Source organism: Bactrocera neohumeralis, chromosome 2 (assembly GCF_024586455.1).
Source record: "Bactrocera neohumeralis isolate Rockhampton chromosome 2, APGP_CSIRO_Bneo_wtdbg2-racon-allhic-juicebox.fasta_v2, whole genome shotgun sequence".
Lineage (NCBI taxonomy): Eukaryota > Metazoa > Arthropoda > Insecta > Diptera > Tephritidae > Bactrocera > Bactrocera neohumeralis.
Window position 1 is genome coordinate 74,358,104 of NC_065919.1, and position 11,737 is coordinate 74,369,840.

The 11,737-nt window shown below is 33.1% G+C and overlaps 2 protein-coding genes across 5 annotated transcripts in view; one reads left to right on the top strand and one right to left on the bottom strand.

The window, feature by feature from the left end:
* Positions 1-1,171: 1,171 nt before the first annotated feature.
* Positions 1,172-11,737, bottom strand: part of LOC126767640 (uncharacterized) — a 47,465-nt gene continuing 36,899 nt past the window's right edge. Inside the window, exons 1-11 of one of the 2 annotated variants that reach the window (XM_050485112.1) lie at positions 6,417-6,831; positions 6,114-6,345; positions 3,621-3,734; positions 3,336-3,495; positions 3,141-3,229; positions 2,627-3,067; positions 2,461-2,562; positions 1,876-1,979; positions 1,687-1,804; positions 1,461-1,617; positions 1,172-1,350 (exon numbers count right to left, since the gene is read on the bottom strand). In XM_050485112.1, the coding sequence (XP_050341069.1) occupies positions 1,239-1,350; positions 1,461-1,617; positions 1,687-1,804; positions 1,876-1,979; positions 2,461-2,562; positions 2,627-3,067; positions 3,141-3,229; positions 3,336-3,495; positions 3,621-3,734; positions 6,114-6,345; positions 6,417-6,605 (1,818 nt within the window). In that variant the 5' untranslated portion in view covers positions 6,606-6,831 and the 3' untranslated portion in view covers positions 1,172-1,238. Of the gene's footprint in view, positions 1,351-1,460; positions 1,618-1,686; positions 1,805-1,875; positions 1,980-2,460; positions 2,563-2,626; positions 3,068-3,140; positions 3,230-3,335; positions 3,496-3,620; positions 3,735-6,113; positions 6,346-6,416; positions 6,832-11,737 lie in introns of those variants that run through there. The other variant, XM_050485113.1, reaches the window with a different exon arrangement.
* Positions 7,832-10,935, top strand: LOC126767641 (scaffold protein salvador). 3 transcript variants are annotated; one of them, XM_050485115.1, is made up of 3 exons: positions 7,847-7,918; positions 8,085-9,786; positions 9,898-10,329. In XM_050485115.1, the coding sequence occupies exons 2-3, from the start codon at positions 8,114-8,116 to the stop codon at positions 9,980-9,982; spliced, it is 1,758 nt and encodes a 585-aa protein (XP_050341072.1). In that variant the 5' UTR covers positions 7,847-7,918; positions 8,085-8,113; the 3' UTR covers positions 9,983-10,329. The 3 variants fall into 3 exon arrangements, with proteins under 3 accessions (XP_050341071.1, XP_050341073.1, XP_050341072.1); XM_050485114.1 differs by having other exon boundaries at positions 7,832-9,786; XM_050485116.1 differs by lacking the exon at positions 9,898-10,329 and adding an exon at positions 10,427-10,935 and having other exon boundaries at positions 7,835-9,786.

Genomic DNA, 11,737 nt, shown 5'->3' on the forward strand with positions numbered 1-11,737 from the left:
TTGCGACGCCGTGATTAAGAAGATAGGGCTCCCTTTTCACTTCACACATATATACTAACAACTCATATACGCATATGGATAGAAATCTTGGCTTTAACAAAGATTAACAATGATTATTTTAGCTGCGCTATTGTTTTCCAAGGCAGTTACCCCGAAAGTGGTATTTAAATGGGTAGTGCGTGAAATGCCCACATAACAAAGTAAGAGGCAGAAGCGCAAGCACACATATACATACAAACTTACATAAATGCAAATAGAGCATATGTGAAGGAGCGAATTGCACAGGTTTATGGTCGAAAGAATAAATTGAATGAATTTGTTGATTAAAATTACCACTTACGGATTTTATGCTTAAGCAACAAGTGTTGAAGGATGCCGCGGGCTAATGTGAAGGAGTTAAAACACATGCACATGCACAAATCGCGTACCAAAGTGTGGACGTAAGTATTTATTTTTGTATTTGTATGTGCGTTTGTTCAGCGCTGCTGAAATCATTGCTTCAAACAAACTGGGAGATATTTGAGTAGGCCTTTAAGTGAAGAAATCATTGAGTTAAAGTGAATATGAAGGAGAGAGGTTAATTTGTATAAAATTACCTATTTCTTTTTTTACCAATTTTTTATGAAATAGTTAAAATATATTCTTAAAAACCAATGGTACTTTATAGTATGACATTTGAAGAATATTCTGTTAAATTTTGATGAAAAATATTAAAAATACGGAAAAGGCAGCAATTACTCAGGAGCGTCTAGGAAAAATGTTGAATTGCGATGTCCCTCATAACTCGGAGGTAGAGGAGTTATCGCTGGAGGTGTTTTTGAATGACAGGTATAAAAATACTCATAACTTCAACAATTTTGCTCTCTTCAACTTTAAATTTACATACAACAATCTTGAGATAATATGCCTTACTTTTTATAACAATTTCGATTTGAGGTTAGAAAAAATTATATATTTTTATTTACAAAGGAATTCCTACATTGAATAAAGAGTAAAAAAATATATATTAAAATAAGAAAACTAGAGTTTTCTATAGTCAAAACTTTTCAGCATGAAAAATTTAACCGATTTAAATATCAAAATGTTTTAAATAAGCGTAAAGCATCGCAAAATATTTTCAGTATAATATTTTCAAAGTTAAGTGTTTGCCTATACTAATGATAAAATAAAGTTATTTTGAAAATCTTTTACACAGCTTGGCAGCACTCTTATTAAATTTATATACATAAATAAAAGAATTATAGACTAGTTATTTCACAATCCGGATTTGTGGGGACAGTATTTGCACTGGCACTTTCTACAGGCTTCTGCTGAGTTTTATTTCTGCGCCGTAAAATGAAATAACACAATCTGCAAGCAAAAAAAGAAAAAAAATTTAGAACAAAATAGTTTATAAGATAAATGAAACAAAAAATACAAAAATAGAGTAAAAAAGAGAATATCCAAAAAAGGTCACTTACATAAACACCAGCACATTGGGTACATAGAATACTTCACCAAAGAGAAAGATCGCACCTGGAAAAGTTGCCACAGTTTCTTGATATATGACACTGAAAATTGGCGGGAATATGAACTGCCCAATTGGCTCACTAATACCAAATATCGAGTACATTTTGCCTATAAATATAGATTTTTTTTTAAATAAAATATAATAAAATCGCTAAAATAATTATCTACGACACTAACTTAATTCCGCGCCATCAACAATGCTGGAGCTGATAGTTTTGATGGCAATGACACGCAAACTTACGAACATATCAACAACTCCAGCAACATAGAAAGACTTCGTATCACTGGCAAAAGCCTGAAATGTATGCAAAATTTAAATTAAAAGGCCGTAATTAAAAAATAATAATAATTGTGAAACGAACTTACAAATAGAATTCGTGAAATAACGATTGCTACAGCTGATAATATACCAATGGTAGGGTCCGAAAATTTCAGCAATTTACTAAGTATTGCGGTGCCAATAAAAGTACCTAAAAGTGAAACAATAATAATTTAATCCAAATTGTTTAAAGCGTGAAAAGTCGAAGCATTTCTAATAACAGTTTTGAACTTATAAATGGTTTTCAAACCAAAAATATGTATTGTATATATGTACATTAGAGCGGGTTCATTTACAGGGACCAAAGAAACGAGAAAATCTCAAATGCGGGAAAGGTTGTGCGGATCAGCAATTTTTAAGGCGAGGGTTTTTAGGGATCATAAAAATTTGTTCGTCAGTTTTTGGATATCCTTATGAAATTTAATGCGTGTGTGCATTTTAATATCCGATCGGGCAACTATATCAGATATCTTCCATACAAAAATCGCTGGTTCGAGGTTTTAGACCCATAGTCTCTTAAACAAAAATGTTCGGAATGATATGTAGAACATTTCCCACTTACGCGATTTCATAGAAAAAAAAATCGATCTGTTATAATATATGTATGTACATATAAAGTATTTTCTACATACCAACTAAAGCTGCCGCAGAAGAAAACGTGAAGAAGAAACTAAAGTCATTTCCATTCCAATTGAGTTTGATAAGTGTATAACGGTACCAATAGTCGTTTTCACCTACAATAGAGTACAAAATATTTCGCTCTCCATTTAAATTTAATAAACAAAAGTTTTGACCTACCTGAAACGGGACCTAGGGTCAAAAAGTAAGCAGTTATAAGTAAAATCAGTAACATTCTTCCGTGGTTCGGACGTTTTACTAACGGAAATTTAAGGCAATCTAGAACCAAAGTTGGGTCGAAGAATTCACGAAGAAAGGACCGTCGAGCGGGTGTTGCAGCGTCAGCATTCGATAACTGTGCCGACTTATCCGACGGCTCTAAGCGCGAATTCAATTCAAAACTCACATTCTTAACGCGATCCACCTCATCGGTGCCCGTGTGCTCATAAGCCAAATTGTCGGCGCCGACACGTAGCGGTGGTGGACCCTGTGCCGGCAATGGTGGCGGGATGTCCTCAGGTGTTTTTTCAACTGTTTTAGGTGCAGGTTGCACCTCTTTTATAAAGAATATTATATAGAGTATGGCAATAACTTGGAATGATGCGGCCATGCCAAACGAAACTGTGAGACACAATGTAAAAAAGAAAAAAATTCTTGTAATTTTTGTGTTGCAAAACAAACATTAGTGACTTACATATATAACCAAGTTTCTGAAACAGAAAACCGCTTATCGGTTGACCAATAAAAGGCACAGCTGTCACAAACATTGCAAATATACCAAATCTGCAGGAATTGTGCAGAAAGATTAATTTGAAAACAATGGAAAAGTTATAAAAATTATGGAAATATATGTATGTATATAAAAATAGTTTAAAATTGTAAATATTACCTAAATATGCGATCTTTTTCAGGTGTCGCTATAGTTATATAACTATATATAGCCATTAAACAAAACGTGAGTCCGCCGAATAATGCCGGTACGATCGCCTCGCAGTATGCGCCAAATTCCATGGGCAGGGCATCGAAGAAGATTGCCGAAATGAGCAAACCTTAATGGAATGCAACAGTTTAGAATTTTTGGTTAATTTCCATCTTATATATTTTTACAATAATTTGACTAATATATTGTTTTTCTATTACTATTATAATGTTTTTTTTTTTTTAATATGCTTACATGAGAAGGAAAGCAACTCGCCGATAATGGGCATAATCATGCATGGCTTGCGCTTATTATAACGATCGGACCAACCACCAGCAAAAAGTAACACAATCAAAGGAAAGATGGCAGCTGTAAGTAAAAAAATACAAAAAATCTTTTATTAGGCAAATAAATATTGTGTTAAAAAATGTTATAACTCTTCGCAGTGAAATATTTTCCAAACCATTAAATATTTTCATGTACTATGACATTGCATGTATTACATAACCTCAAAATTATAATCCTCATCGAGCTTATTTTTCGTGATGTAATAGTGTATAATTGAGTTTTCTAAAAGATAACAGCGCTAGGTGGGATTAAGCCGCATCTTAATGCCAAGTATATATTTTGATGAAAAAGTTATTCAATATGAATTTAGTTTCTTAGGAATTATCATAAATAAACGCTTTTTTTCTGTTTTACAGATAACTAGTCATATAAAGGATAATGCATTTACTTGACCTCAACGACGTTTCTGTATCCTGAACAGGCTATATTAAGTTTACCACGAAGTATGTAACGCTCAGAAAGAGACGTTGGATACCCTATAAAGTATATACTATACACATACATATGTACATAAATAATCAACAAGACGAGCTGGGTCGATTTAGCCTTTTGTCCATATGTCTGTCCGTCTGTCTGTATAGATAGTCCCCAAGTTCTGGAGTAGAAAACTTTTTATTTGACGAAATTTTACATAATACAAGTATTATCCAAGGCAACGCCACAAGTTAGAAGCATATAGCTCCGATCGGACCACTATAACATAGAGCTGCCTGTAAAAGTTATTATAACTGGGGAACCAAGTAAGATACTACTTAACCTTTTTTGACAGATCACGCGTTACTCGTGTCAAGCCGAAGTTAACATTTTTGCTAGTTTTAATTGAGAAAAGTATTAATTATTAATTACATTTATTTTTTTTTTCATTTATATTTGAAGTAAAAATAAACAAAATATTGGTCAAACAGAAATTTGCATATAACAGTTAATTCAATGGTTTAATACATATATAAACATACATGGAGAAATTAAGCTTCGTGATGAGTTAACATTTGCATTTGAATAGAATATGCAATTAAATACATATGTATGTATGTATGATTGTAATCAATCTCTGAAAACGTTTGAGAATTCGTCGTAATTAAAAATTGTTTCGGTAAAGAATCCGGCAAATGATTTTTTTCGCATCATAAGCTAAATTGTCAATTAATAGGAATTGTTCTTCTTCTATTCAAGCAATTGCATTTAAATATTTCAAATATTTATCAAAAATTTATTTTAAGATAAAAATATAATTATGTAAATATGTTGAAGTAATTAAAAATTCAAAAGTTTAAAATAAAAAATTCTGAAATATTTTTCAAAACCATGTGTGATCTATTACATACATACATATACATATACTACACACTAGCGATTACCGAGTAAATCAAAAGTGTTCTAATCCATCACTAACAAATCCAGTTCATTATTTAATAGCACCTTTAAATCAATTAAACAAGAGAATGTTGTAATAAAATTTTGTGATCATCTTCTAGTAGGAAAATTTCATTCAGCGCTTCACTAATTGACATTATCTCACATCGAATTTGTTTGTTTCTGAAGATTAACACACACACAAGCACACAGATGCTATAAAACACAGCGATCAGAACGAATGCTAATTAATCCGTTTGTACAAAAACTAAAAATTCTAATGAAAACAACTTGTTTGATAATCAAACTGGACGCAAGGTAAGTGCTAACGGAACCAGTTTTGAACTATAATTCAAAATTCTCTGAAGTACTGAAGATGAATTGGCAACTATTTGCATGCGTGAAAAAGGCAAATTACGAAATCAAAACAAATGGAAAATCACGTTCCAATAAACAATTAAAGCCTCTATTGACGAATCTGTAAGTGTATTTTTTTCTTTATCAGAGATTAACAATTAACATAAACGGCGCAAAATTACTATCTATATTTGGAGTTTACAAGTACCACCAAGTATCATTAAACAAAAAATATTAAAAAAAAAACTGAAAAATAATAATATATTAGTTATTCAAACAAAAAATCCTACACAGAAACAAGTAAAATTTAATGATGTCTTCGGGATATTTTTGAGAAGAATGTTTTACTTCTCTGTTTTGTTTTCTTGTTCCGTCACACACACACACTTGTACAGAACTACTGGAGCGTGTTTGCGAAAGGAACTGGTAATACCAGCAATTATTAGATTGGTATTTATATTTTCTGAAATTCAAACACAAATTTTTTAGATTTGCATTATTTGTTAAACACGAAATGCAAATACCCTAAACAAGTTCTAAATACCTATTAAATTCTTTGGTATATATCCAAATTGATACTCAGTTCAAACAGCAAATGAAGCGTTAATGCAAACAACGCACATCATGTGAATTTTCAAAATTTTACGATGGACCCACAAAGGATGAAATGCTATAATAAAACATACACACCAATGGGTGCGCGTTTTCCAGATACATCGGCAGCTAATTTTTGCGCCTCGATTTCAGCTTTACACACGGTGTAGTTGAAGCCCATCGAACCGATAGAGAGCGCAGCATCTGCTGCTACTGCGCCGAGCGTTGTGTTCTCGAAATTGAAGTCGTCACATTCTATGCCCAGCTCGGATTTGTCCAAAGTCGTGTCGCAGATAATTTTATTATAACCCAAATTAACGCGACACGCCTAAAAAATCGAAACAACTCCACTTTAAAGCACAAACCAAAATGAAAGGATCCACTCTTAGTCAATGTTACCTTGTCGAGCGGAAAATTTTGCATTGCTACTGCGTTAAAAACACTAGCCATCAGGTAGAAAAAGAAAAATGGTTCGATCACCAAATATTGTCGATATGCCCATAGTTTTTTTAAATAAACCACCACTCCTTTTGGCTCTGTCTCCGCTTCCGGTGCGGCTTCAGCGGAAATTCCATTCTGTTGTGACATTTCACTTTATGATGGTTGCACTTTGCAAATTTTGCACAAATTAATTTTTAATCAATTTCTGTAATATTAAAATTTCACTATTTTTGGTTATTTTTGCACTCTTCGAGACACTTTAGCACATCTCCAGTTAATTATATGTGAATTATAATAATTGCTGACTAGAATTAAGTATAAGCTTAAACAGAGTAAGCTTCTCGAGTTAGTGACTGCCGATGTTCGCGCCCGTTTAAAAACTAAACAGACTATAACGATTCGTATATTAAGCACCTTATGTCTATTTGCATTCATGATCATCTCAAATTTTGCTAAAACTTGTCTAACATGTGTTGCTCATCTTACGCTTCAGGCAGTTTATAATAACTCTCTTTTGCTTAATCATTAATTTTTTAACAATTGATGAGCATAAACTTTGGGAACTAATTAATTCATGTAAACAAATTAATTATAGGTACATATATTGCTGGTTTGTAGTGAAGTTGTTCTAGGCCTGTGTTTTCATTTTACACTTTGATGCAAGGAAAAACGAATGTAAACAAAAAACGTTAAAAACAAATAATTACATACCACCGATGTTAAATATACACTAATGTAAAAAAGTAATCGTTTAATAGCTTTATTGCTCACAATCACATTCTTTGCTGTTTTTTTATTAAAACAATTTCTTTTTCAATTTATAATTTTAAGTTTGACGTTAAATTTATTTATTTTTTTATTTGCAATATATACCTAAAGCTTTAAATAATTAAATATAATTTTTTATCAGATTTTTAGAGTTAATTTTGTTCAATACCGTATTTGAATCCAAAATTTTTATAAATACTTTTTTTTTTTAAACAGTTAATATAATAAGGTTTGATTACATAAAATGCATTGTTTAAAATTAAAACACGAAAATAATATTTATAAAGAAAATTCAAAAATCAGGTCTTGGCAACCCTAATCATGATCAAACGACTGTCAGCAAACCAAAGATGGGCTTATATATAAATAGTCGAAATTCTACTATCGAAATTTAGCAAATCGAACAAAAATAATTCATGCTAGGTTAATGAGTGAAAAACCTTATGCAATAAGAAAACTGGTGACAAAGCTTTAAATAAATGTTTAAAAATGAAGTATTATAGGTCAAGCTTTCTTGTTTTGAATAATTTTTATTAACTATTATTAATCGATAACATATGCGATTCTCCTTCTTTAATGCATACTTGCACATCACCACCCAATTCAATTTGACATTTTGTACTTGTAAATTTGTTCCGGTTGTTTATTTCTTCACGTCTTCAAAAGTCCTTTATTTATTTGCTGTGTTATTAGTGAGTAAGCTGAAAAGTAAAAATTAACTTCAACATTCGCATTAGTCTAAAAGAGCGCATGAAAATTAACGCAGAGTAACAAATTGCTACCGCAACTAAAACTTTTGTTTTTGCATGGCAACAAAAGAAATTTTGATTTTAATATGAATACTTCGATTTTTGGTAGCTTTTTATGGGAGGCATTGTAGAGATTGAATGAACTACCTAATTTTGCTTTGCAATCGAAAACCGACCATGTTGTCGCGCCGCAGTAAAGAAAAAGCTACCGCTCATAAGGAAGGTGTGGTTGGTAAGTATGTGAAAAAGGAAACACCTCCTGAGATACCAGTGATAAATGTCTGGTCGTTTGATGAGCAGCGCGCCAAGCATAATAAGAAGTCACTGCAGCGTTGTGCAAGCACTTCGCCCAGTTGCGAATTTACCGGTCGAAGTTCTGGTAATTCCAGTCGCAATACTTACTCCTGCGGCAACGACTCACAATTGAATTCGCAGCCTGATTATTATCATGCGAGACGGGCACAATCACAATTGCCCCCCACGACAACGACAACGATGCGTTCGGTGTCACAGGCACATCAGCAACGTTACGGTGTGACGGGCTTTTATGCGCCTACCAATTCCATGTCCTCAACAAACCAACATCCACATTTCTACTCAAGCAATAATTTGGATGTGTCCAGCAATGGACATGGTCATAGCGGTAACAGCAGCAATGCTAGTAACAGCACAAGCAACTATGTAAACATTGAGCAAATCGATCGAATTCGTCGTCAACAATCATCACCTTTACTGCAGCCTAACAATGCATCCTACGAACAATTTCATAGAAGGCACTCTGCTAATCAAAAACATAGTAACTCTTATGATGGACGAATTCGTGGCTTTACAAGCAGTGATACTAATGCCACATCAATAGCTGAAGGTATAGATTCCTACAACAATGTACTTCAGATACCACGTGGTGCTACACCAACTCCACCACAACATTATCCAACCAATGCCAGTTATTTAGCCGGCTCTGACTCCTATCCCATATACGAAAATCCCTTTAGAGTTTCTTCCAATACTTCAGGAAGTGTTATCAACAATAATCATACATCAATGAATAATTTCGATAGTCGTTCTACTCAATCAACTGCAGAAGTTCGCTCTGAGTCACCCATTTATAGTAATACCACTCTGGCGGTTTCCAACAATAACTTGCATTCATCTTACGATTTAACTGGTGGTACAGCAGCTGCAACTTCTGTTCAATCTTTGTACCATGCACCGTCGAGGCAGCTACACTCACAATCGGTCGGCAAAACAAACAGTACAACAAATGTTTTACAAAAGGTGCCATCACAGCAATCCATAGAAGAAGAGCTACCACTTCCACCCGGCTGGGCAATGCAATATACTCTTCATGGGCGCAAGTATTATATTGACCATCACACGCATACTACGCATTGGTCGCATCCGCTAGAGAGGGAAGGTCTACCGGTAGGATGGCGACGTGTTGTTTCTAAAGTTCACGGTACCTACTATGAAAACCAATATACGGGGCAATGCCAAAGACAGCATCCATGCCTTACCTCATATTATGTTTATACTACATCTGCCGAACCACCGAAGGCCATAGGCCCTGAAATGCCAGTTCCTTATACACCGCCAGTACACACACACAATGCGCTAGTACCGGCCAATCCGTATTTGTTAGAAGAGATACCCAAATGGTTGGTGGTATACTCAAATGCAGATTCATCGAAAGACCATATGCTGCAATTCAACATGTTCAGTTTGCAAGATCTTGAGTGCTTCGATGGTATGTTGGTACGTCTGTTCAAGCAAGAGCTCGGCACAATTGTTGGCTTCTACGAACGGTATAGGTAAGTGCGAAATACTGCTATGGAGCGTAAATTGGTACATATATATTGTTTTTTTTTTCATAAATGCTTATCGTTTCGAATTTTTAATTTTTTGTTGTTTTTTTTTATCAGACGTGCTTTGATTTTGGAAAAGAATCGTCGTGCTGAACAGGAGCGCTATTTGCAAGAGTTACATACACAAGCCACACACCAATAACACTCATTAAAATGCAGCTATTTGAATCCTACTTTAGTATCGTGTGTGCTGTGCTTCCCAAAACTTACATACTTGCGCATATAAGGAAACCTTATATATCTTGAAGTATAATTGGACTGTCTTGTTCTGTTGAACTGTGAACTGTTTTCGTACCAACAAACATTTGATAACTTTTAAGTAAAAATTTTATGTTACTGATTTTAAATAATATGTATATTATTTATATTTACCAATGATTACGTTCTATAAAATGTTTTTGTGATTTGCTTTACTATCATTTTATTTATATATACTCATATCTTTTTCATTTTAACCTATATGACTTTTGCAGCAAAAAAAATTATAAATATACTTTATATTCACATTTTTTTCAAAGATAAGTGTTTTACTTTACTTTATGAGCGCATATAAATATATATTAATGTTTTTTTTTTACCTGAACAGGGCATATTAAGTGTGCCGCGAAGTTTGTAACACCCAGAAGGAAGTGTCGGAAACCTTATAAAGTATATATTATGTAAATGATCAACATGACCAGCTGAGTCGATTTAGCTATGCCCGTCTGTCTATAGATAGTTATCTACACTATATATGAAATTTGACACAAGTCCTTTTCTGCGCAAGTAGCTGCTCATTTGGAGGAAACGGAGGGACGCTGTCATTGATCTGTCATAATTAAGTGCAACGTTTTTGTTTGAAAAAATATCTTCATGAAATTTGGCACATATTTTGGTTCAAAGCAGTACTAAAATCTCCAAACAAATTGTTCGGATAGGTTCACTATAGCATATAGCCGCCCTACAGCCTGACCGATACAAATCAAGTTCTGTGTCGAAACCTATTTTATTTGACAAGATATCTTCACGAAACTTCTGCTTCAAATATCAAAACAAAATAGTATAATATTAAGCAAGCTAGCACCTTTTAACGCGAGGAAATGAAATCTTTCAATTGTAAACATAATGAAGTGGTATCACGTATATTTACACACTTAGATTTCACAATTAAAATTGGTATTTACATTTTTCGTCACTTAAGTGACTAAATGCTGAAATAATTATGAAGTTAATAAAAGATGTTTTAATTTCATAATTTGGCTTAGTTAAAAATAAATAATTATTTATAGTTTAAACCTATTACGCATTGATTCTTTTGTTAATTATTCTGTGATTTAGATGAGCGAACCCGGAAAATAGTACAAGTGAATGAAAGTGCTTTCGAAGAAATTTAATACAAAATTAGTATTAATTACTTCGTACTCGAAAAAAAATTTAATTGACAATTGCGAAAAGAAATGGTGCTAAGACCATTGTGACGAAAGCGCAATGATTAGTTTTATTATAGTAGCTTAAAATATTCACAGAAAAATAAACGACTAATTCGTTGGCCTTAACAACCAGCGTCCTTTACATTCGAATAGTTAAAGTTTCCTCGTAAAACTGGAGTAACTATCACACAATTGTTTTTAGTATACTGTAAAATGATAAAATTCTCTGACATTGACCACAAACTTGTACTGAAACTCGTACTATACTCATGTATAGTTCAACAACATTAAAACGAACCTTTTCCTGAACCTTTCCGTTATATAGTTTCTGCGAGTATAACTTGAGGTGTTACATCCACTTGAATGTTAGAAAAAGCTCGTTTTTTGGAATTTATTTTTAAGATTTTATTTAATTAATAAGTATAAGAAATGTACATTTGCAGAATTTAATGAATTATAATAATAATCATCATTTCATTTTGAAAAAA

Coding starts and splice junctions, on each gene's coding strand:
- LOC126767641 (XM_050485114.1), top strand. CDS start 8,114: ATGAACTACCTAATTTTGCTTTGCAATCGAAAACCGACCATGTTGTCG. Junction 9,787..9,897: donor GGCTTCTACGAACGGTATAG/GTAAGTGCGAAA, acceptor TTTTTTTATCAG/ACGTGCTTTGATTTTGGAAA.